This window comes from Myotis nattereri (genome assembly GCF_964212035.1).
Source record: "Myotis nattereri genome assembly, chromosome: 18".
Classification (NCBI taxonomy): domain Eukaryota; kingdom Metazoa; phylum Chordata; class Mammalia; order Chiroptera; family Vespertilionidae; genus Myotis; species Myotis nattereri.
This window is the reverse complement of record NC_138093.1, coordinates 33,074,970-33,100,494: the sequence shown is the minus strand read 5'-3', so window position 1 is coordinate 33,100,494 and position 25,525 is coordinate 33,074,970. Positions and strand designations below refer to the sequence as shown.

General features: G+C 41.2%; 1 protein-coding gene across 3 annotated transcripts; it reads left to right on the top strand.

Moving 5' to 3' along the window:
• Positions 1–3,017: 3,017 nt before the first annotated feature.
• Positions 3,018–23,846, top strand: C4BPA (complement component 4 binding protein alpha). 3 transcript variants are annotated; one of them, XM_081112867.1, is made up of 12 exons: positions 3,018–3,252; positions 9,779–9,945; positions 10,897–11,079; positions 11,445–11,544; positions 12,194–12,279; positions 12,456–12,650; positions 15,103–15,285; positions 18,117–18,317; positions 19,132–19,326; positions 21,573–21,740; positions 22,733–22,908; positions 23,424–23,846. In XM_081112867.1, exons 2-12 carry the CDS (start codon positions 9,783–9,785, stop codon positions 23,595–23,597), a joined length of 1,824 nt encoding a protein of 607 aa, XP_080968993.1. In that variant the 5' UTR covers positions 3,018–3,252; positions 9,779–9,782; the 3' UTR covers positions 23,598–23,846. The 3 variants fall into 3 exon arrangements, with proteins under 3 accessions (XP_080968993.1, XP_080968995.1, XP_080968994.1); XM_081112868.1 differs by having other exon boundaries at positions 3,146–3,252; positions 9,776–9,945; XM_081112869.1 differs by lacking the exon at positions 21,573–21,740 and having other exon boundaries at positions 3,125–3,252.
• The last annotated feature ends 1,679 nt before the right edge of the window (positions 23,847–25,525 follow it).

Sequence of the window (25,525 nt, the reverse complement as noted above, 5' to 3'; positions counted from 1 at the left end):
GAACTTGAGGTGGGGAGAAGCTACTGTAGAATGATTTTCTTTTTTAGTGAAGTAGGACACAAGGAGATTTTAAAATTATTTGGTAGGCAGCGAGTAGAAATGGAAGATTTTCAAGCAAGGAAGTGATGAGGGCAGAACACAGACTGTAGGCACTATCGGTGGAAATAGGGAAAGAACTGAGAGAATCTACTGCAATAGTCCCCATGAGCGACAATGATGACCTGAACTGGTTTGACGGCAGTAGAAATAGAAAAGAAACAGCAGACAAGAGAGACATTGCAAAATCCAATAAGAATAATATGTCAACTGATTGAACATTGGAGGATGAGGGTGAGGAGAATTTGAAGGTGAGTCTGAAATAGTATTCCTGGGAGCCTGGATTAATGTTGGGGTCAGAGGTAAGGCTTCTGGGCAGGAAATGAGAAGTTCCCCTTTGGATGTGCTGAGTATAAAGTACTTGTAAGATGTCCAATAGGTGCCCTAACCGGTTTGGCTCAGTGGATAGAGTGTCGGCCTGTGGACTCAAGGGTCCCAGGTTCGATTCTGGTCAAGGGCGTGTACCTTGGTTTCGGGCACATCCCCAGCAGGGAGTGTGCAGGAGGCAGCTGATCGGTGTTTCTCTCTCATCGATGTTTCTTCTCTGTGGAAAATCAATAAAATATATTTAAAAAAAAGATGTCCAATAGGCAACATGAGTCTACATTTAGAAGAGTAATCAGAGATAAAGATGTAGTTAGAGACTAGTTCTCTTATAGGGAATAGTTAAAGCCATGAGAGTAAGTAAGATAATTAAAGATGTAAAGAAAAAAAAAATTTAAAAGAAGAACCTGGGATGTATCTATATTTAGAGATGAGAAGGAGGAAGTGGGGGTAACAGTAATCAAGGAAGAACAATTAGTAAGATTGGAGTGCCAGGAAAGTCTAGGTCCATGGTCGGCAAACTGCGGCTCGCGAGCCACATGCGGCTCTTTGGCCCCTTGAGTGTGGCTCTCCCTAAGCCTTAGGAGTACCCTAATTAAGTTAATAACAATGTACCTACCTATATAGTTTAAGTTTAAAAAATTTGGCTCTCAAAAGAAGTTTCAATCGTTGTACTGTTGATATTTGGCTCTGTTGGTTAATGAGTTTGCGGACCGCTGGTCTAGGTGAATGGAAGCCCAGAGAGAAGAGAGTTTCAGAAAGGAGATAATCAGCAGTGTTCCAGGCTACTGAGAAATCAAAGGAGATAAATTCAATAAATTTTGGGTTTGGAGAAAAGGTCATGTCTCAAAGAGGTCTTTCAGAAATGGTGGGAAGAAGCCAGATGGAAGGCCACAAAGGAGGGCTGTGGACTGATTATGAGAAAGAGTAGGGAGGAAACGTGGGAGCCTTTTTTGAGAAGTTCAGCATCTCACAACGGAATATAATTTAAGGTTTCAGCAAGATTAAGGCAATATTTCAGGATGAAAGACACACTGAGAATAAGGAAGGCCCTGGCTGGCAGCTCAGTTGTCCCGATATGCCAAGGTTTTGGGTTTGATCCCCAATCAGGGCACATACAAAAATCAACCAATGAATGTATTAATAAGTAGAACAACAAATAGATATATATCACTCTCTCTCCCTCTCTCTATTTCTCTCTCTTTCTCTCTTAAGTCAAGAAAATAGGGAAAAGGTGGGGGGGGGGGTTAAGAGATCAACCGAAGGACTTGTATGCATGCATATAAGCATAACCAAAGGACACAGACAGTATGGGGGTGAGGTCATGTGCTGGAGGGTGGAAGTGGTTGGGGAGAGGTCAATGGGGGGGGGGGGAAATGGAGACATATGTAGTACTTTAAACAATAATTTAAATGTAAAAAACAAAAACAAAGAAACTAGGGAAAAGAATAAACAAATATCTTCTGAAATAAGAGTGAATAGGAGAGAACTTGAGGTGGGGAGAAGCTACTGTAGAATGATTTTCTTTTTTAGTGAAGTAGGACACAAGGTCATCTGCTGAGAATAAGACAATTTAGTGATCTGGAGAGAAAAATGTGAAACAGTAACTCTGGAAAATAAAGAACTCCAATAGATTGGAAAATGGCATTTTCAAGACCCAATTTTAAGGTAATATTTCCTCTAACTTAGCTCTCAAAACGGTACAATGCGGAATCCTCCTTTATGCTCACGCTTGTCAAATCTTCAAATCACTTTCACCTTGTCACTTGACCCATGTGCTTTTTAGCTCTAATACCTTCCTCATTTTAATCTAATAATTTTCATTCAAAGCTCAGCCCAAATGTCATATCTTCTGTCAAAATGTCTGCTGGGATTCTACTCCTTCTTCTCTGAAAAATTACGAGACTTTTGTGTTTATTACAGAAAAAGCAAAGTTGTCAGGAAGACTTGCTTTTTAATAGCAATCTCCTCAGCGTACAAACTTTAATCTTGAGGATTAATAACTTGATTGGACAATGTTAGAATTTGGGATCCGTCCTAGGTCATGTGATAATAAACATGGCTGGCCATTCATTGCATTCTTCTGAGCAGCACCTAATGACAGACTAGCTCCTGGAGGTCATTTAGCGCCCAGCATTTAGTAGTAGTGGGGTTGGTAGTAGCTAACATTTACTGAGCACTAATAATGTTGCAAGCAACGTGCCACCAATCAGGAACTCAATAAATGTGTGAAACTCCCCACCTTTTTTCTGTTTTCTTGAGGTGACAAACACAGGTCAAGGTCATCTATAGGTCATGGTGTTCCAGGAAAGCCTGCTGAACGTAGCATCATGGAAAGTGGATCATGTTTGTGAACTTAGTCTGAACCCTATTTTAGCCAAGGATCCCAGGCCGGCAGAATTGAATCTTTCACAACCCCATGTGTTTATGAATAGAGAAAAAGACTTCTGGCATCAAATTCATATTACATTTTCATTTATGGGAAATGGTTGGCAAGGAGAAAAATGATTGCGACATGTTATCAAGGATGAGGGCTAGTAAAGAGGAAGGAGATTAGGTAAACACTGGTGCTGTGCTTTTGCTGTTAATCATTCACTGGGCCAATAAAGAGTCTGGTCATTTATTTCTATTCAGCCGTCCCCAATCAGTCAACCACATGGCTGTAATTCCGGGACTTTTGGTAGACCAATGACTAGACAGGTTCAGGAAATTCTGGTAAACTCTTATCTGAGGATGAACTAGGACTATTAGAGATCAAGGCAGTTTTCTTCCTTAAGAAACTGCTCCAGGCACCATAATAGAGTCTTCTACTGCTTCCTCAGCTACTTGCAGGTCAGTGGATTACTTTGGGTATCTTGGGGAAAAGGCTGGTGGTTGAGGAGTGCAAGATTAGAAGGATGAGACAGAGATAAACACTTGGGGTGTTTTCAGCAGAAATCTTTTCAGGAGTAATGCATTAGGGTGTTACAGGACTTGAAGAGTACTTTTAATCCCTTCTGAGCCTCAATTTTTAATTATAAATGGGGGAATAATAGATACATACTCAAAATAAACTGAAGTAGAGAAGAGGTAGGATGTTGCTCTTGTTATTGTATCTAATAGTTGAGTGTGTTCGTTTGTCGCTTTTTTTTTTTTTTAACCATCTATGTAGGAGAGTTGAAGCAGGAGGTAAGCCAGACTTCCCAAAGGGGTTCAAAGAAGACCTAGTTTTCATAGTCTGCATTCTGAAAATGAATGCAATTTCCTTTGGAGATTTTATTAGCCCCTCCATATCTCCTTCACCATGGACAGTCAAGACCTTTATAACTGATAACAAGGAGGATAGTGGTCAGTTTCCAGTTAGTTTTTGAAGCTAGAAGCCGTGGCCATCTTCACCTCCTATCTCTCCCTCACTTGCAATGATGATTATCATTTCTTCTTGAAATTCTCTTCCTGCTTGGGCACGACATAGTACCATTCTGGTCCTCATTTTAATTCTTCATCCACTTTTCTTTTTGTCAACTCCTGCTTTGTCTCTCTCTATAGTAGTACAAGGAGAATAAAAAGTAGAGTATCCAGAAGAAAAAGTAGCATCAAAGAAGGTTTACAATAAGTGTAGACATACATTTGAATATAATATGAACACAGAAGGAAGGAACTGATAGATATAGATAGAAATTCTATGATATGAGGGAAAGTGTGAAACAAGTTCTCTCTGGAATCTCAAAGTGATGTGATTGGGAATGCAGGCATAAGCAAGGAGACACAACAATTGAGACTGTAGAAAATATCACTCTTTATAAAGGTATCTGGATTTTAAAAGGAGGAGTTTAGATACAATGAATACATTAACTTGAAAGTAATCTTTATGGAAGAAGAAATCTGGGGGCAGAGGATTTTCCCAGTGCCTCTCAAAGTGTACTGTATTGGACAGTACTTTTGCAAGAGACCCACCATGCTGACGATGGCTCTTCATTTCCATAAGAATTTAAAAGGCGATGATGTCATTGACATCTGAGGGCATATGCTAGGGAAGTCTTAGCCTTTCAGTGGGCAGTTAAAAAGTCTGCACTTTGTAGACAATAGAAAGCTGATTTAAGTTTAATGTCATTGTTTTCGCGATGAGAAACAGATTCAAGGAGCTGCTGTAGTTGCTACAAGATCACAAAGTTAGATGATGGTACTGCTGGGACTCAAGCTCAGCCCTAACCTCTACCTCCACACTCTGTGGTCTGCTGAGTTCTGTGCAGGTTCTGCTGAGGCACCACAAAGAATAGGATGGGGAACCACAAATACTGCACCTGGCCAACTGAGAACTAGTAAGGGAAGTCAGATCACTGTGTCATCTCTTCAAAGCTCTTCTCACACATTATTTCATTTGGTCTTCAGTAAGGCAATCACTCTTAAGAAGATAAAACCGAATTGAGTTTTATTTCTTTCCCATTTATTGGATCACTATTATATGCCATATACAATAGTAGGTTGGGCTCCTTACAAAGACACCTGAAGCCCTAGCTGGTTTGGCTCAGTGGTTAGAGCATTGTCATGTGGACTGAAGGGTCCCAGGTTCGATTCTGGTCAAGGGCATGCGCCTCGGTTGCAGGTTCGATTCCCTGGCCCTCGTTAGGGCTCATGTGGGAGGCAACCAGTTGAAGTGTCTCTCTCATACTGACGTTTCTCTCTCTTTATCTCTCCCCCTCCCTTCAACTCTTTCTAAAAACCAATGGGAAAAATATCCTTGGGTGAGGATTAACAACAACAAAAAGGTTGAATGAATAACTTCTTTGTCTTGAAGAGACGTACAGTCTATTTCAGGAGGCAGAAGTGAATAGACACAATACAATGTGGTGTTGCAATTAAGGTGTCAGAAATGTACTAGAGGAGCGTAAAAGAGACTGATAGTTCTTGGTGGTGTTGGGCACTTCATCAAGGAAGTGACGTGATCTCAAGGTTGGAGGTAAGAGCATTCATGCACAAGAGATATTCTTTACAAATGATTGAAGCTGTTTAAAAATCATTCCAAGGTGTGCTTGGGGAAGTTAAGCACTTTCATGAGGTTGAAGCATGGTGTTCCAAGTGGGCAGAAGCAGAGAAAGGGGGACCTAAGGAATTGGGACCCATGGGAGTTTTAAAGTAGATTGCTTTTTAGGATTATAACCACAGCAACGAGGAAGCTGGCTTACACATGTTTGGAGGCTTTTGCAGTGGTCTAGGGCAGCCATGGGCAAACTACGGCCCGCGGGCCGGATCCGGCCCGTTTGAAATGAATAAAACTAAAAAAAAAAAAAAAAAAGACCGTACCCTTTTATGTAATGATGTTTACTTTGAATTTATATTAGTTCACACAAACACTCCATCCATGCTTTTGCTCCGGCCCTCCGGTCCAGTTTAAGAACCCATTGTGGCCCTCGAGTCAAAAAGTTTGCCCACCCCTGGTCTAGAGTAAGGAGAAGGAAATTACGAGAATGGCACCCGCACCCTGGACTATGGAAGTGGGGTGTAGAAGAGAGTGACTCTGAATATGAAAAGGGGCCAAGAGAGAGGAGGCTAGGATGACTCAGGTCTCTGGGGGGGCGGCTAGGAGGAGGTTATTTATTACTTTAGCCGAAACAGGAAGCACAGGGGTTAAGCAGTATTCAAAGGAAGAGAGACTTTAGTCTGGGATCTGTTGGATTCCAGGTACCTGGGAGATAGAAATGAAGCAGGTGGAAATACTGATCTGAACCTTGGAAATTAGAACTTACATTTTTAAAAGGTTTGTTGTTTTTTTTCCCTTAAATATGAAATCTAACAAATGGTTGCTAGGTCTGGGGGTGGGATAGGAATGGGAGAAATAAGGAGAAGCTAGTAAAAGGGTATAAACTTTCAGCCATAAGATGAAAATGGTTTGAGGTTCTAATGTAAAACATGGTGACTACAGTGGATAATATTGTACTGTATAATTAAAATTTGCTAAGAGAGTAGAACTTAAATGTTCTTGCCAAAAAAAGTAAAAGGTAAGTATGAGAGGGCATGCATGTATTAATTAACTAGAGAGTGGGGAGGGGCGATCCCTTGGCAGTACATCTGTATGTCAATCATCGTGAGGTACACTTTAAGGAACTTACAATTAGCCCCTTACACCTCAGTCAAGCTGAAATTTAAAAACTCAAGAGTCAAAAGTTTTAGCTTTTAGAATTACAAGTGAAGAGGAAAGCATAGTAATGTATTTCTGGATTTGCAAAGAAAACTGACAAATGGTTACACTTTTCAAAAACAAGTGTTAATTTAGGTATTACCCCCCCCCAAAAAAAAAAAAAATTTGCTGAGATAACCAGTCAGAATCATAGACTTTTACAGGGTTAAAGGTTAAGTTCAATTGGCAAAGCTACAATCTCTAAAGTCCAGTAACAACCCCTTTGTTAGGAAAAAACCATTTGCCAAATCAGTTTTATGATGCAGATAACTGCTTTCTGCAGCTGCAGGGAAAATATTTCCTCCTTCTTTTGCTGAGATTTCTTTCACTGCTTTTTTCAGGCTGAGCACTGGCATTCCACTAGTTAGCAACAGGAATACAGGAGGCGGGCCTGAATGGCTCAACATTTCCATGGAAGTAACAGGGTAGAATAACATGTTTATTAACAATTGAGTTTATGGTGCATGTAAGGTTTTGTACCTACAGGAGCTAGTTGGGCCCAGAGGACTGTGAGTGATTCATGGATGATGCTTAAAGTCATGGGAGTAGATGAGTCCCTCCCAGGAAAACAGTGAAGGATGAGGGGAGAAGGCCCCTGTGAGGTCCAGGGTCTCTGCTCTGAGGGTGGCACTGGGTCTCAGTGAAAACCCAACCAAGGGCTTCTGGCCCGGTCCAGCGGGCTCCACCAAACTACAGAGGATTAGTCACCAGAAGCCAATGAACTGAATGGCAATTCCTGAAGGATCAGTTCCCTGAAGTCAATATATTGAATCATCAGTTTACTTAACATTGTCTTTAAAAGCATTCATTTTGGATATATTCAATAATTATTAATATATTTTTTAAAGAATATTTAATGAATATGTTCTTTGTAGCAGCATTTTAAATATAATATTTTTCAATTTTCTGAAGGTATGTCTTTAATCTTAGGATGTGCTTTTATGAATATAGCCAATGTATATATTTTTCTTGTGACTATACAATGATGACAACTGCAACAATTCATATGGGAAATTTTCACTTTATTCTATGATCCTGATTTTTTATAGTAAAATTCTATTTTGCCAACATATTGGCAAAGATATTTTTAAATCTTTTCAATTTCACAGATGTCCATAAACATGCCAAATATACTGACTTATCAAAAATTAAAGATGCTTATTGCTATATTTTTTATAGTTCATAACACTTTTTATTGCCCAGGAGAAATTTACCATATTTTATAAATTTCACGACTTAGTGGACTGGTTTTTACTATGTGGAACTTGCCTAAACCTCAACTGTCCTCAGTCTCATTGGATTGCTAGAACAGAAAGAGGACAGACTTGAGATGGGAAGGGATGCACTAGAAAAGTGTGTGTGTGAGGGTGGTTGGGGAGCGGGGGGCGGGCGGAAACGCATAGAAAGGTGGTGTGTGAAATCCCAAAATGTGGATTCTGGTTCTTCCCAACCTTTTAAGAAAACCTCAATTCATTCGATACATATTCTGTAAACACACTTTTTGTAAGAAAATCATTTGATAAATTGTTCATTTTGTTGAATTTATTTTGGGAGGCAGAATTGTCCTACCAGCCATATACAGAGTTCATCGGATAGGATGTGCACAGATGGGCTGGATTTGCCCACGTCTGACAACTGGGGGAGGAATGGCTTCATCAGAATTGAATTTTGAAAAGACAAGATTCTATGGGTCATTACTCATGAAATTAGGCCCCTCCACAAGTGTGAAGGGCCACTATAAACTGCTCCCCTCCCCCATAGTGTGGGGCAGAAACTTCAAGGGAAATACTGAACTGATACCCTTCATCAAAATGAAGATGTGCTTAGTATGAATTATGGACACATGGGAGTGCAGACTCACCTGGATCTAACAGAAATGTCAGAATTAAAGATAAAATTCAACATTTCTGGTGACGGAAGGTGATTTGACTTTGGGTGGGGGGTACACAGTGCAATGTACTGATCATATGTCATAGAAATGTACACTTGAAACCTATATAAGCTTTTTTAACCAAGGCCACCTCAATGAATTTAATTTTAAAAAGAATGACTACTCAAAAATTTAATGTTTCATTGGGTGTGAACTTTATATATCCCTTTAAGGACAAAGGCTATTGTTCATGGAAATTTAAGATATGATGTGTGTTTTTTACAAGGGAAAGAAAATGGTGGTGAAGACAAAAATACCCTTCATGATTCTGCTTTAAACAAGTCTTTAAATAAATAATGAAAGCACATGTCTTCATATGTATCTACACATCTACATATATAGATCTCTCTCTCTATATATATATATCTAGATATAGAGCCATTTTTTCAAAACTGCAAGTTGCTTGATGGTTTATTTTTTCGGTTGACAGTTGTTATGAGGAATTCCCAAGACTATACATAGTGATCCAACTCCTTTTCTCTATCTCGTCGTTTTCCAGCCCTTTTCTTTTGTTTTATATTTGTTCCCTTTTCTCTAAATCCTCTGCCATTTCTTCGGTCACATCATCTCTGTGGCTCACCTGGTCAATTGTAATAGCCTTCTTTTTTTATGTCATTTTAAAATTATATTTTATTTTATTTTATTATTTTTCCCATCACCATTTATCCCCCACATACTCTCTTTCACCTCTGCTGCCCCCTCAATCAACCTCCCTGTTTCTTCTCTCTGTTGAATCCCTTATGTACACATCTGCCATAGTGATCTTCTTAAGGCACAATGATGTCACTCCTTAGCTTTAAAGCAAACAAACCCCAAACCAACCAACAAACAAAAAGGCTCTTTATTCCTCAAACAGTAGCGTCCATAAATTCCTAACTTGGACTTTATATCCCTTTCAGGCACACCTTTAAGTTTCCCCTTCCTTAATAACTATATCCCCATCTCAGACACTATTTTCTAGCCACATTGAGATACTATCTACTGGTCCCCAATTTGCCCTGCATCCATTCTGTAATTTTTAAAGCGTACCGAACTCAGCTACAGCCACCTCCTATCACTCCCCTTGGAGTTAATCTGTCTTCTTAATAGAGCCCCTCACCACTCCCCACCCCAGAAGCTAACGCTACTGTCTTGTGTTGTAACATTTGTGCACGTCTTCTCTTCCAGCCTCGGCTGTAATTTTCTTGAGGACATGGATCCCATAGCATGTACCCTAGTGCTTTATAACAAGTAAGCTTTCAACGACTGTTTATTAAACTGAGTTCTTTCAGCAGAAAAATGGTGGCGACGCCTCAGAGCATGTACCCTCCAAGAGCTCCAGATGAGACCCTGGATAGAAAGGGGAAAATGACAGCCTGGCCCTTCTCTAGGCTGTGGAGAGTGCCTGATTCTACTCTGTTCCAAATGGCCTTGGTGGCGGCTCTATTGGCCACTGCTCTTGGTGAGTCATGGACAAGTTTAGATTGGCCATAAACATTCAAGTTCATCCACTTGTTCACAAGACTAACAAAGAGATGGCTAGGCCTTCACCAGAAATCCATCTTCAGCAACCAAGGGTTTGTTGGACCAGGATTTTGGATTTATCTGAAATTTGGAATTTTAAGGGGTTTTGGAATGACTTGGAATTTAGGGGAATTTGCTTTACCCATGAAAGAGGCAGTTTTCTAGACACTTCTGGCTAGATTTCTTCTTCAGGAATTTCCCAATCTGTCTCCCACCCATGGCTTGAGACAAATCTGTCTGGGGTATCAGCTTGACTGGACAATTTTCACTGCCAGTGGGTTTATCCAGAGTGGAGAGGGGGGGCCACTAGGACTACTAGGACTCCTAGTAAGTAAATCAGTTCTGTACTTGATTCTTGCTAGGAAAGCAAGATTAATATTTTTGTATTTCAAGGGCTTCATGTTTCTGCCTTTGTATCATTCAAAGTCCAAAAGGTACAAAACACAGTACACATTAAAAATATTATTCTTATTCATCTTCCAGTCACCCAGTTTCTCTTCCCTGAGGCAACCAATGTTATATAAAGTTATTTTTAACAAAATACTATGTTTCTGTGGAGGAAAATTGCAGGGACTTTTTGACTTTGCACAGATGCAGCTGAGTCAGCAGAGATGAAAAATCTGATGGGCTGATGAAATCGTATCTGCCATCTTTAAAAAATAAATTATATGCAATAGAGGAAGGATGAAAAATGTCTACCTTTTATTATTCATCAACATACATGTATTACTGACCAGTCACTGGATTCATTGAGCAATAGAGATAACAAAAGTTATTATTTTTCTTGATTAGAAGAGAAAAGAATGGCTCTTGCTCTAAAAATCCTATTACTGAAAACACCAAGATGCTGTGTTTAACTGATGGTGCTCTTTGTCATTTTGGCGTCCAGGCGACTGTGATCCTCCACCCAGTTTACACTTTGCTTTTCCAACGAAAGAGTTGGATGAGACAAGCTACAAAGAGAAAACTCGTCTGACATACACCTGCCGCCCTGGCTACTTTAGGACCAGTTCAAAAGGTACTTATGTTACCTGCGAAGGAGGCAGTTGGCAGTACGAAACCTTCTGTATCAGTAAGTATGAGCATTTATTTTCTTTTTCGTGCTTTTTCCTTTTTTTTTTTTTTGCAAAGTTGTCTCAGGAACTAAGCTTTCTGAATGCAAATACCTGTTTGTCAGTGGCTGATTGCCATATACACGTTGCCACGTTGTGAAAAACAGAGCAAGCCAACAAACAAATAAGTGAAACAGGAAAATTAGGAGCTACCTAGTTGCATTGAAAAGTAAATATCCAGTGAGTCAGGATCTGAAATAAGTTTGAATCTGAATCTTTGGTCTTTCTGGAAACAGAGTTCAAAGCTAATCAATCAGCCTTCTTTTCTAATGTCATATCTATGAGAACTTGACATCCCTAATCCTCATTTTCACTTTTCTCTCAGAGAAAAAATGCAGCAACCCAGGAGAATTACGTAATGGGGAAGTGATCTTGAAGCCAGATTACTCTTTTGGATCACATATAGAATTCAACTGTTTAGAAGGGTGAGTGTGAGGCCATCTAGAAACAACACTTTAAAACAATAGCTGATGTGTTTATAGATTTCAGAAATAAAAATGATGTAAAAAAAGTACACACAGAATTCATGCTTTTACTCTATCGCCAGCCACCCATTCCTCCTGTCCTTCAACAGGCATCAGGTTTGATGAGTTTTCTATGCATCTTTCTAGTGTTCACTTTTACAAATACAAGCTAATGTTTTTATTTTGTACCTTTTCAATCACGAACGTAATTTTCAAATCCGGCTTTATCTTTCTTTATCGATACATACAGGAGACATTTCCATGTTTGTGCATAGAAAGGTTCCTTGTTAATAATTTTTTACAACTACATAAAATTTTATTGTGAGATACAGGATGGATTAATACTCCCTTTGATGGATCCAGGGGTCTTTTTAATCCTTTGCCATTCTGAACAGTACTCTGTTACATTTACCTTGTACATCTATCATTTTGTACATATGAAGTCATATCTACAGGATAACTTTCCAGAGTGGGAAGGGTTCTCTGAGAAAACCTTGTTTCTTCATTTTTTTTAATATGGAGTAACCATTCTATTCGTTTGGACGCTTTTATGTAATTTAATTTGGGGTAGGGACAATTCCATTAAAATCTTTTATCCTATTTTATTCAGGTATGTCTTAATAGGCCCAACCACTAGTTATTGTGAGGTCCAAGATAGAACAGTTGGCTGGAGTCACAGTTTTCCAGAATGTGTAAGTAAGTAAAGACTTTTTTTTTCTCATTTAACTATACACTTCTCCTGTGTTCGGTAATAGAACTCCTGTGCACGTTGGCTGCTTTTTTGTACCACCCGTGAGAATTTTCGTCATGAATGTGCGATGTGGAAAGATACCTCCCCTAATTCTTTCTTCTTCTTCATGTACTCATCCCAGTTGCCCAATGTGAGCCCCCTCCAGCCATCAGCCACGGGAAGCACAATGGTTGGCGTGAAGAGTCCTACCCATACGGGTCCTCTGTCACCTACAGTTGTAACCCCACCTTCTCCTTGGTGGGTGAAGCTTCCATTTCCTGCAGAGTGGAGAATAAAACAAAAGGTGTCTGGAGCCCCAGCCCTCCGACTTGTAAAAGTAAGTCGCCGTTGAATTGCTGGCTTATCCTTTGAATTTTTCTCTCTTGTTTCCAAGAGCAAGGAAGATGAATGTTTTGGGGGAGATGAAATGATGCAAAGACAAACTGCTTCTTGCAATGATGAAAGCCATGTATTTATTTGGTCAACCGATACTGAGGCATGCTGTGCCATTACGTAGTCACAAACAGCACCAATTGGCTCATTGGCTTTGCACAGTAGGTTGCTTCTCACGCACATTGAGTCTGCTGCGTGTCGAGGAGACACTCAAGGTGTCTAGTTTAGCAACCAGCTCCACATTCCAGGTGACACCTCGATATCTACAGGCCCTCTCACAGTGTCTTCAGAAGAGGAAGAGAGAAAAGCAAATTGTGACCTGGCTTTTATGAGCTTTGGCCTGGAAGTAACCACATATCACTTGACATTGCAGCCTTCAGTCCAGTGGTTCTCAACCTTCCTAATTCTGAGACCCTTTAATACAGTTCCTCATGTTGTGGTGACCCCCAACCATAAAATTATTTTCGTTGCTACTTCATAACTGTAATTTTGCTACTGTTATGAATCGTAATGTAAATACCTGCTATGTAGGATGTATTTTCATTGTTACAAATTGAACATAATTAAAGCATAGTGATTAATCACAAAAACAATATGTAATTACATATGTGTTTTCTGATGGTCTTAGGCGACCCCTGTGAAAGGGTCTTTCGACCCCCAAAGGGGTCTCAACCCACAGGTTGAGAACCACTGCTTTAGTCCAAAACTAGTACTGTGTAGACTCTACCTAAGAGAAGTTGAGAATGTCATCTTTTATCTGTTCAGGAATCCGAGCTGGAAACTTTGGTTAGCGCTTGGAATGTCAACCATATATGCCTACAGGGCAAGCTACACCCACTAACCACCAGCAGGTCAACAGGGCAGAGCGAGCAGTAATTGAGCTGAAAGCTACATTGTGGTACGACTCGTCTGCTAATCTTCCTCAGCTACTCAGGGCCCCCACACTATCATTTACTATTCTGACTCCCCACAGGACACAATCAAACCAGGGTATGTGAGGGCACCATACTGCAAACATGCCCGGGGTCTAGACTGCAGGGTGATCATTGTCGCCCCTGATACTGACAGATACTGAGGCTGGAAAGTTAGCAGGGCCAGGCTATGAAGGGCCTCGTGTGGTTCTCTCAGGAGTTCAGGGCGAAGGTGATGGAGAGACGTTGAAATGTGTTGCATTTCAGAAAGGTAACTGGCTACAGAATGGCCGGCAATTTGAAGTAGGACACATTTAACCCATAGGCACCATCCAACCAAGAAGTGAAAATGGCTTCCACTGTAGCCATGGCAGTGGGCCTGGAAAGAAGTTAAGGGATTGCCGAGGAAATAAGGGGGCAGGACTTGACTGACTGCTGGGGTGAGGGCGGGGGGGGGGGGGGGCGATGAGAGCAGTTTGTTCTTTGCTTGTGAGGGTGCAGATGTCTGATACCTTCCTTGGCTGCCTCATCATCGTGTACATCATATAATCACCATTGGCCACTGACCCACCCCCAAAATCATCCAGGAAAGTAGGTCATTATAAGGGGAAGATTTGGGGACTTTGGGAATGTGTTTCTCTGGGTCAGATATGACTAGTTTTTCTTGAGATAAATGAGGAAGTGAAGTGATCCAGAGACCTCATTTTCCTGAGGTCTTTAAACGTTGAAAAAAGATATACATTTATGTGCTTTTAAAAATGTTTTCCAAAAAATAAAAATAAAAAAAAAATAAAAGGATATATGCACCCCTATATTCATAGCAGCACAATTCACCATAGTTAAGATCTGGAAACAGCCTAAGTGCCCATGAGTAGATGAATGGATTAGAAAACTGTGGTACATCTACACGATGGAATACTATGCTGCTCTAAAAAGGAAGGAACTCTTACCATTTGCAACGTCATGGATGGAACTGGAGAGCATTATGCTAAGTGAAATAAGCCAGTCAATAAAGGAAAAATACCACATGATCTCACTCATTCATGGATAATAGAGACCATTATAAACTTTTGAACAATAATAGATACAGAGGCAGAGCTGCCTCAAACAGATTGTCAAACTGCAGCGGGAAGGCCGGGGAGGGTTGGGGGGCAGGAGGTAGGGGGGTAAGAGATCAACTAAAGGACTTGTATGCATTCATATAAGCATAACCAATGGACATAAGACACTGGGGAGGCTAGGGGACTGTCTAGGGCGGGGGGATAAAATGGACATATATGTAATACCCTTTGTAATACTTTAAGCAATAAATAAAAAAAAATAAAAATAAAAAATAAAAATGTTTTCCTTGTAGCTGCTTGATATGCACTGTATCAGGCTTTTTCCAATACTTGGAATTGGATTGGCAATAGCAGTAATATTCTTATTGCCATTTCTCCTTTATAACCCACTATCTTTTCTTATGCTATTTTTTTTTTTTTTAAGAAATCACCTGTCCTCAGCCATATGTTAACAATGGAAGGATCATTTTAGGATTTAGATACTCCTATACTTACAAAGACTCTATTACTTTTGAGTGCAATAAAGGTTTTACCCTCAAAGGCAGCGATTTAGTTCGTTGTGGAGCTGATAACAACTGGAATCCTCCTCTTCCCACCTGTGAGATCTGTGAGTATGAACCACAAAAGAACTTTAATGTTTGGCATCTAAAGTTACCCAGAAATGTTGGTGAGGGCATATTCGTATGCCCAAGCCCACTTGAATCACAGTAAGAATTTAAAATTTAGATCAATAATTTTCTTTATTTTTTCCTCATGGGAAAAAAGATGTATGACAATACACTGTGCAAGATCACTTAACATCACAAAAAACTGCCACATGCAGTTATGCAGGGTGCACACTCCCTAAGGGGAGACATTAACACTGCAGACACTGTGCTATGGATCCGGCTTCTGGCTGAATGGCGCGCCCCCTGTGGGAGTGCACTGACCACCAGGGAGCAGCTCTTGTGTTTTGAGTGTCTGCCCCCTGGTGGTCAGTGTACATCATAGCAACCGGGAGTTCCGCCATTCAGTCTTTTTGCATATTAGCCTTTTATTATATAGGATTCCGTTTTCAACAAAAGTTATCAGAAATGCAAAGAGATAGGAAAGATGATGATGAAAATTGCCTTTGAGGGGGTCCAAATGTTGGGCTTAGCAGAAAAGAAGCTCAAAGTGGTTATTATAAATACGTTCAAAGTTTCAAATTACTAACTGATGTCACTTGCTTTCAGCCTGAACAAGTCCCTTTAATATGTCTTGTAAGGTGGTCATCTAGCATCAGTAAGATACCACTCTACACCTGTCAGTATGGCTATAATAAAAAAGATAAACAGTCACAAATGTTGGTGAGGATGTGAAAACATTGGAACCCTTATCCACTGCTGGTGGGCATGTAAAATGGTGCAGTCATTCTGGAACAGAGTTTTGGCAGTTTCCTCAAAAGTTTCAGTTACCCAACAATTGCCCTTTCATTCCAAGGGGAATGAAACAGATGCCCACACACAAACATTTTATGTTAATGTTCACATCAACATTGTTTATCATTGCTAAGCACCCCAATGCCTGACTACTGAAAAAAGGATAAACAAAAAGTGCTATATTTATGCAGTGGAATGTCATTTGGCAATGAAAATAAATGAAGTACTGACATATGCCATAACATAGAGGAAACGTGAAAACATTATGCTAAGTGAAAGAAACCAGTTACAAAAACCCCCACATATTACATAATTCCATTTATTTGAAAAGTCCAGAATAGGCAAATCCATGGATAAAGTATATTAGTGACTCCCAAAGCCTGGGGGGAGATGGGAATAGGGAGAGACTATTAATGAGTAGAGAGTTCCTTTTGGGGATGATCAAAATATCCTAAAGTTGGATAGTGAATTCACAGCTCTGTGAATATACTGAAATCATTGGATTGTGTGTTTTATTTTATTTTTTATATATTCCTATTGATTTTAGAGAGGAAAGGAGAGGGAGAGAGATGAGAGAGAATCATTGATTGTCTGCCTCCTGCACACTCCCTACTGGGGTTTGAGCCCACAACCCAGGCATATGCCCTTGACTGGAATCGAACCTGGAATCCTTCAGTCCACAGGCTAACGCTCTATCCACTGAGCCAAACCAGCTAGGGCAGGATTGTGTATTTTAAATGGGTGAATTTTGTGTCATATGACTTAATCTCAGTAAAAATGTTACAAAAGAACCTTAACCTACATATAAGTTAAAATATCTGAAGATAAAATTTAATAAATATCTAACTTGGCAGATGTCGTATTATATTTTCATCCTATATAATAAAAGCCTAATATACTAAGTGTCTGGCCATCCAATTGGCCGTTCAACCAATCAAAGCATAATATGCTAATGATATGTTAAGGCCACACAACTGCTCACTGTGATGTGCACTGACCACCAGGGGGCAGATGCTCCGACCATTAGGTTAGCTTGCTGCTGGGGTCTGGCCAATCGGGACTGAGCGAGACAGGCCAGACACTCCTTGGAGCCCTCCCGCGGTCCCTCCCGGGCTGGCCAATCTCCCACATCCCTCTCTGGCCCCGACCGTGCACCAGTAGGGTTCCTTGGTCTAGTCTGCATCCTCTCGCAATCTAGGACCCTGGGGGATGTTGGAGAGCCAGTTTTGGCCTGATGTCAGAACAACTGGTCGCTATGACATGCATGGACCACCAGGGAGCAGATGCTCAATGAAGAAGCTGTCCCTGGGTTGTCAGTGCGCTCCCACAGGGGAAGCACCACTCAGACAGAAACCAGGCTCACGGCTGGCAAGCGCAGCGGTGGTGGCGGTAGCCTCTGCAGCCTCAATGGCAGCACTAAGGATGTCCAACAGCAAGAGGGCACAGGCCGGGCTGAGGACCCCGGCCCCCGCCCTGAGTGCACGAATTTCGTGCACCGGGCCTCTAGTATGATATAAACCAGTAGAATCAGGAAAGAGCAAAGAGGACAAGACAAAGTCCCGGCTCAAACGATGCTTGGAGTATTTTTGCTCTTGATCAGCCCTTTAATGAATCAGTTTCTGTCAGCTGAATGAGGGGAATGAATTGTTTATTTTTTTCCAATAAGTCAGGAGATAAGAAACTTAGATTAATCTGGGGCAGTTCTCCAGCCACATCTACCTAGCAAGTCTCGTGCTTTAATTCAGAGACTAAACTTTCTGAAGTACAATGAGGAGGAAGGAGAGTTGACATTTGGGTGGTTGGCATGGACACACAGGAACCATTTGGTAATATGTTTAGTAAGAACGTCTCTGGTGTTGTGCACATGTCCATTTGGGCACATGTCTAGGTGTGTATGTTGGTGTGGCTGATTCACCAGCCATGGCAGGCTGGTTAAGGGCTGAATGAATGCATGGCACCCTTTGATGGGAAAGGCTCATTGATCATGCTGCATCCCTCCTAACAGTGTCCTTTTCCCTTATTCTTCTCTTATGAGCAGATAGTTGCACTAACTTATCAGATATCCCACACGCTTCCTGGGAAACATACAACTACCGCCTACCAACAAAAGACGAACTGTATGAAGTTGGGACTGTGTTGAGGTACCGCTGTCATCCTGGGTATAAAACCGCCAGAAATAAGCCTATGACTGTGACTTGCCAGAGTAATTTGGAGTGGACCCCATATGAAGAATGTGAGGGTGAGTTTCTGTTTTTAAAATACTTTAGTATGTTAAATGTCCAGCATATTCTAGGATTTTCTGCCTTAAATGAATATAGTTGTGTTTCTCAAATTAAATTTATGATTAGATTAATCCAACAGGATGACTGCTACTGCCAGAAGAGACCATCAAGGGCTTGGAGTTTGAAGAGCTCTCCCGAGTTTTATTTGCCATGTGTGGGTGTGGGACCAGCTTATTACACATCTCTGCCCTTCCTACCAGTATCGTGGTGGCTTCCTCTTTAATTTCCTAGTTGTAGAACTTCCATTCAGCCACATTGTGGTTGTTTTGAATAGTTGTTGCAGTTAGGTGCAATTTGATGTGGTTGTGAGAGGAGGCAAGTACAACATTTACTGATGCCACCATCTTGACTGGAAGCCAATATAAGCTTTTGAGAACATTCTTCCTTCTGCATTTTGGGAAGTATAAGTTATTAGAAAGCTTAATAATGATGTGACCCTAGTGAAGCTATAAGGAGGTAAATGTTATTTGTCATTGCTCTTGAGTAATTTTGAAAATTTACATTTTCATCCAGGTTTAATCCAACTTCTCATTTTGGAGGCCCCTCATGCAATTATTAAATTGGAAGGAAGTGACTGGATTGAACTACTTTAGCAAATCAGGGACAGGGAGCGAGGACTCAAGGTGTCTCAGGGACCCTTGTCTGTTTCCCCAACCTCTCTTTTGAGGCGAACTCTTCTTAAGGTGGAAATGAGATTATTAGCCATAGGGAGCCTCCTCATGGTGATTTCACTAACCTCACTTTTTATTAGCCTCACTTTTTTACTTTTAGAGGTTTGCTGTCCAGTACCAGAGCTGAAGAATGGCAAAATCATTCCTCGAAAACAACAGAGGAGAGGTTTGGCCAATAAGTGTGAATATTTCTATGGAGACTCCATTTCATATTCATGTAATGGGAGACGTAACGCTGAAGCTTCATGCCAAGGAGATGGCACCTGGAGTCCTGAAACACCAACATGTGGAGAGAGTAAGAGCTTATGGAATTATGTTATTTTAGAAGTTTCTTCATATCAAAGCATTGGTGATTATTAAAGGAAGGGTTCAAATTAGGAAAAAAGAATTTCTGTGCTCTGCATGATTCTTAGAATGCATACATTTGTTTAATAGCACTGTCTGCATTTCAAATTTCTCTTTTCTCCCCAATGGATGCTCCCATTTTCATGACCTTCCTGGTTTCCTTTCCTGAAGCAGTGAAATTAGACCACATCTAATAGATCAGCTAGACGTCTGAATTATTGTGTTCTGTTTCTTGGTATTTATTCTCTTCTCTTTCAGTGTTTCTGGTCCATATTCCTTAACCTGCAGAACAAGACTCTAAATCTTTTTGAGCTTGGTTCCTTTCTTCTGCTGCCTCTAAGCCCTTCTTCAGCCTGTCTCTCAGTGGGCAATGCCTACCTCTCCCTCACCAAGAGCACTTAAGTACCAAACACAATCCTCCCGCCTCCCACTGTTTTACCATAACCCTATCTGTTGATGCCCAGGAATAATCACGACTACCTGAACAATGATTCTTTGCCTTTCCTTCAGAGAGAAGGAGCCCAAAGGAGCTTTCAGAGTGACCAGGTATTAGTCACAGTTGAGAAATCAATGGGAATCTTATCTCCCTTAATTGAAGTGTTTCCACTTTGCCTACCAGCGCTTTTCTATCTGCAGGACACAGAGTTCAGGGATTAGCAGCCCATTTTCCCCCAAAGTTCACTTAGAGTGAATATAAATGGGGCCACTCATGCTTCCATCTCTTGGTGCCTAGGCTCATGGACTCTTTTTTTAAATTGGGAACCCAGTACCATATAAAGGTTGATATTTGATTTAAAGTGAATACTGTGTTCTTAAAGTTACTGTAAGTAATATTGTAAAGCCCCATTATTGTAAAGTACTGTCTCTCAACTGACATTTCAACTGAGCCTTTAACAGTTACGATAAAGGAGATGAATGAATAGCCAAGCCAGTTGAAGAAATACATGGGGCAAAGTCTGGGAGGGTCCCAAACATGGAGTTTCTGTGCCCATGGAGTTGTGGTTCTTCACCCTCCCGGTAGGTGGATGTGTTCATGCATCTGGAAGCTCTTTGAACTCCCTACTCTTGGAATTTTATGGAGGCTTCCTCATGTAGGCACCATCAAGTATTAATTCGGTTTCCAGGGTCTCTCTGGAAGAGGGGAAGATTCCAAACTTCTAATCATGGTTTGGTCCTTCTGGTGACTAGCGCCTCCCAGGAGCTCACCCAGAGTCACCTCATTAGAATAAAAGATGCTCCTAGTGCTCTTATCAAAAAGGAAATTGCAAGAGTTTCAGGATCTTAGTCCCAGAAATTGAGGGAATATATATATATATATATATATATATATATATATATATATATATATATGTATTTTTTTTCCTATTATCACACATCATGCTAGCATCTTCTTGCTCATTCAATAGAATTAATATGATGCCACTGATATACTGGATTGATGTGATATTCTTTATATGTTCAGATGCACATGTAACTTCAGGCTCTTATGAGAGGGACAGGTGAGTTTTCATAGGACAAGGGCAAAATGGCAAATGTATGATATTGACCCTTTCATGTGTGTGCAGCTTGTTTCTGATCTTCTTTTCTGATAGGGTGGGAAAGAAGGCCTTTGCTAAAACAGTGGCCTCATTTCCCTGCAGACATATTAAAGCAAAGTTACCATATCTGGTACAGGGTCTGCAGTAGGGGCTACAATGTTGAGTGTTCAACAGTCTACTGTAATTGTCCAGAATTCTAATTTTTGTAGTAGACAGACTGGGGAAATAAATAGAGATGATGAGAATAACCACTTCTGCAACTTTAGAGTGGCACTAGTTTCTTCCTTACTTTATTTTAAAGTAAATTTATAGAGTGGTGGTTAATATGATATATATTTTAAATGGACTTTCCTTGCTATAAGAGGGAGGGGTCTGGGACAGATCAATAGTTTCTACTTGGCCTTCTTGCATGTGATTGCTATTACCCCACAGGTCAATGACCCAATATGGAGAATGGACCCACTAGGGTGCCATCATGGTTCTTCATCATGAGGCTTATGGGAGGGCAGCACAGGTACTTGGGTTTGGCTAAGTGATCCCTTGGGCAGAGAAGATGGCAGGACAGGACAGAGACTACAGAAACCACACAGTTTCTGGGATATGTTGTTGTTTATGTCCTATAAGCTCAAGCTCTCTCACTTTATGTCTTCCCAACAAGGTTGCTATTATCCTCCTGTCATTGACCATGGACGTGCTAAACTAACTACACACGCAATCTCACCTAATGAGGCTAAATATGAATGTGACAGAGGATACACTCTGGTTGGAAATCCCACACTCTACTGCAGTTATTCACGCTGGTCTGGTCCACCTCCTCAATGCAAAGGTAACTCCAGCCCACGGATAAGTGGGAGGAACTCTCATGCAGGGATTGAGAATAACCTTTCTTTCCAGCCAGAGGCAGAACAAAACATTTGATTTATTTATTTTAAATAAATACTATATCCAGGTGGTACCCAAAGCAAACAAAAGTACAAGGGGTAAACAGAAACATTAATCTCCCCTATTTCTTTATCCCAATTACAAAACTCAGCCTCCTTGATGCAGCCCCTATTCCCACTTTCTTGTATATCTCTGGAAATAGTCCACAGGGGGTACATTTTCTTGTGGCCTGGAGCAAAATTTTCATGGAAACTTGCTCTGGCATGAATGTAGGCTCTCAGGGGCTGATTCCAAACACCAGGAAGTGAGCCTCATGCAGTGCAGGGCACCACCTGCCAATGCTGGAGGCCTGTGGTGTGGATTCCCAGTTTGCAAAGTGATGTGGGGGTGGGAGGCGTCAAGGTCAGGTCTGCTGTTTGCATGATACAGGTTTAGTGTGCTTTGCCATCAACAACTCCAGGAATTTTTTGTCACCATTGATTCTTTTGCTCACAAGAGGACAATGGGCAAGAGAGAATATTTTATCCCCAGTGTTCTGTAGGGATCACAATGGGAGGGACTGTTGCTTTGATGGCTGATTCTGGAGTCATGTGCCTTTTTTATACCCTGTCATGTAATTTAAAGATGCTATGTCTTCAACAAGTTGCTTAACTTCTCTCTATCTTATTTTTTCTTATTTAAATGGGAAAAATAACAGTGCTCACTTTATAGCGAGGAGTGAGACTTCAATGAGATAATCACATAAAATGGTGAGCCCTGAAGAATAATATGAGCCAATGCTCAATTAACATGGGAACTAATATTATTGCTCTCAAAAGAAAAAAAAGCATAAGACAATGAGCAGCACCTACATGCAGTTCATTTTAATAATCCTAGCCTGTGATCATGTCTTCTTTTCTTAGACTTACAGATTGCTTAACTGTGCTTTCCTTGTAGCTGTATGTCCGACACCAGAGATAGAACATGGGAATCTGCTTGTGGATAAGGATCAGTTTGTTGAAACTGAAAATGTCACCATCCAGTGTGACTCTGGCTATGCTATGGTTGGTTCCCAAACCATCACCTGCTTGGAGAACAGGACCTGGTCCCCAGAGGTGCCCAAGTGTGAGTGGGTAAGTGGCACAATTCAAGGAACTCCCTGTGCCTTCAAACCCTAAAACTGGTGCCTCCCCACAGCACTGCCGCAGCCAGCAGAGGCCAGATCTGACTGGCCCGGACTCATTCCTCAGTCATTCAAAAGGACTCTCTTGTTTTCCCTTGGAGCACCCATTAGGATGGCAGCTTTTCCTTCTCTCACTTGAGAACAGGGAACGCCAAGCCACTTAAGGAGAGGAGGTCCTCAGAGACCTGGGAGTACTCCTACATTTCCTTTTCTAGACTGTATAACACACTGTGTTCCATGTCTGGATGGGTAGCTGAAGTAGCCTCTGTCTCCACAGAGGCCTTCTGGCACGCTGTCTCAGGAAGATCTATATTCCTCTGGGGAAGACTACAGTGGGGCCGGGGGTCTCCTGGTTGTCCTGCTCTCCCATCAATGCTGGGGGTGGTCTTGGACCTGAGCCTCTGTCCTGCATTGTCAGGATCTCAGAGAAGCCTCCCAACCACTCACCACCTGTATCTCTTTTAGGTGGTCCCTGAAGGCTGTGAGCAAGTGATAGCAGGCAGAGAACTCATGCAGTGTCTCCCTAGCGTGGAGGATGTGAAGATGGCCCTGGAACTGTATAAATTGTCTTTGGAGATTGAACTCCTGGAACTGCAGAGGGACAAGGCGAAGAAATCCACTCAGGAGTCACCAATCTGATTTTTCCCGGAAGAGGCATGAAATGGTGCCCTGCTCCCTTCCATTCAATATGGGTCACGGGTCACTTTAGTTTAGCAACTCTGCCATTCTTTTGCATTGTAATGAATACCTAAAAATGGTAATTGGCCTTTTTTTTTTTTTTGCTAGTGCTCTGATATTATAGAATTGTTGATAATCTTGTGGCTCACATTTTTGCTTTTTTTGGACACAAAGTGCACATTTTTCCATTAAAAATTTACTTATACAATTTTTGTCTTTGTGGTCATTGAGACTCTGTGAAATGAGGTCCATATACAAACCCCAAAATGTGTTTACATAATTTACATTAATTGTATTGTATGGGTCTTGCTTATAGACTTGGGTTCCCATCAGTTATATTTCCCTGGATTCCCTTACTGCATGTTCCCCACGTGCAAATCACCAGGTCCTCAGTATTTACATTAAATGTCAACACGCCCCAAAAGTCTTGTCCACTCTCTCCTATTAGCAGAGATTTGTGCCCTTTCTAAACTCCCAAGTGCTTTGTCTCTGACTTGCTAAGGCTGCCTATTGACTTTGGTTTTATAGGAAGGCATTTATGTTGTGTCTGACTCACTTATTTCATCCTCAGAGATCAAACTCTGAAAGCTAGGTGAATGTGAAGCCCACCAGGAAGCCCCTTGTGCATTCGCAAGTCCTCCGTCTGATCTGGTTCTCATTTTCTTTAATAGAAAAATGAAAAGCCTTGAGCAACTATCCCACACACAAGGAGACACCCCATGGGAATCGCTTTTATATCTCGAGGTATTTCAGAGGCTCTATTCACTTCCACTCACCACTTCCTCCAACTTTGCATCCTCTGCAGTGAGGTCCATATACAAACCCAACAATGTTTTTACATAAAGTTACTACATTCATTGTATTGTATGGGTCCTGCATGTGGACTTGGGTTCTCACTCATATCTCAGCTCCACTGGCTCTCTTGTCTTTCCCTAGTACACAGTACCTTATGGTTAACATTGGCCTCTTTTGTTTAATTTTCCCAAACATACTCTGAAGAGGCAATGTAGAGCATGCTATATTACAGATCTCTGTAATATAGAGGGGCTTGGACTGCTAGGGAAACCCCCTTACTGGGAGGTATCTATCCATGGGGTTGAATGCCATTACCTGCTCCTGCTATAAGGAATTCCTTTTGCTTCATGTTTATTTTGAGTTTCCCTTGAGGCAAGGATTTGTGGGTACTTACCAGTATTTTCCCTGAGAGGTGGCCTCAGAAAGCATGGAGGCTGTGTGGGTAGTTAGATGCAGAAGGGAGGGCCGTCTAAAGAGGAAACAGTGCTGAGGGGATTATTATTGCTGTTGCTGACAGGAGCTCAGTTATGCTGAGTGCCCTGTGAATGTGTGTGGAACCCAAGTATGATTCGTCCTCTGAATGAAGAGAATGAAGACAATGTGTAATTAGCCAATAGATCTTGCTCTCAGGACACCTGCCCCCCACTGCAGACCAGCTAGGCATGCTCCTGACCACCCTGACACTGGTGCCCAATGGCACCTATGGGACTGTGTGAAGTAACCTCCAGGGCAGAGATATGGACAGACAAAGCAGACCCTAGAGTTGGAAGCGGTCCAGAGTGTGCAAGAGTGAGAGGGCCCTAGTGATCTTGACAGGGATTTGACAGTGTCTGCCACACACTTGGACACGCAGTGGAGGTTTTCCTGTCTGTGTACTTGCTTTTCTGTTCTGTCTGCCTTTGGTTTTTGAATTCATGTTCTCCTCTTTCTTCATATATTTCCTCATAGAAAGTAAAATACTGAGTTCCTGCGTATTTGAAAATGTTTTTATCCAAATACTTGATGGATAATTTGTTGAACTTTTTTGATTATATCCTGAGTTTGGCATTTAGTTTAGCCTCCCAGCTACCTGAGACAAGCTTCCTTTAAATATT

Excerpts from the sequence above, each read along its gene's own strand:
- C4BPA (XM_081112867.1), top strand. The coding sequence starts at position 9,783 with ATGGTGGCGACGCCTCAGAGCATGTACCCTCCAAGAGCTCCAGATGAG. Across the intron at positions 9,946-10,896 it reads TCTATTGGCCACTGCTCTTG|GCGACTGTGATCCTCCACCC; the intron begins GTGAGTCATGGA and ends TTTGGCGTCCAG. Across the intron at positions 22,909-23,423 it reads AGGTGCCCAAGTGTGAGTGG|GTGGTCCCTGAAGGCTGTGA; the intron begins GTAAGTGGCACA and ends TATCTCTTTTAG.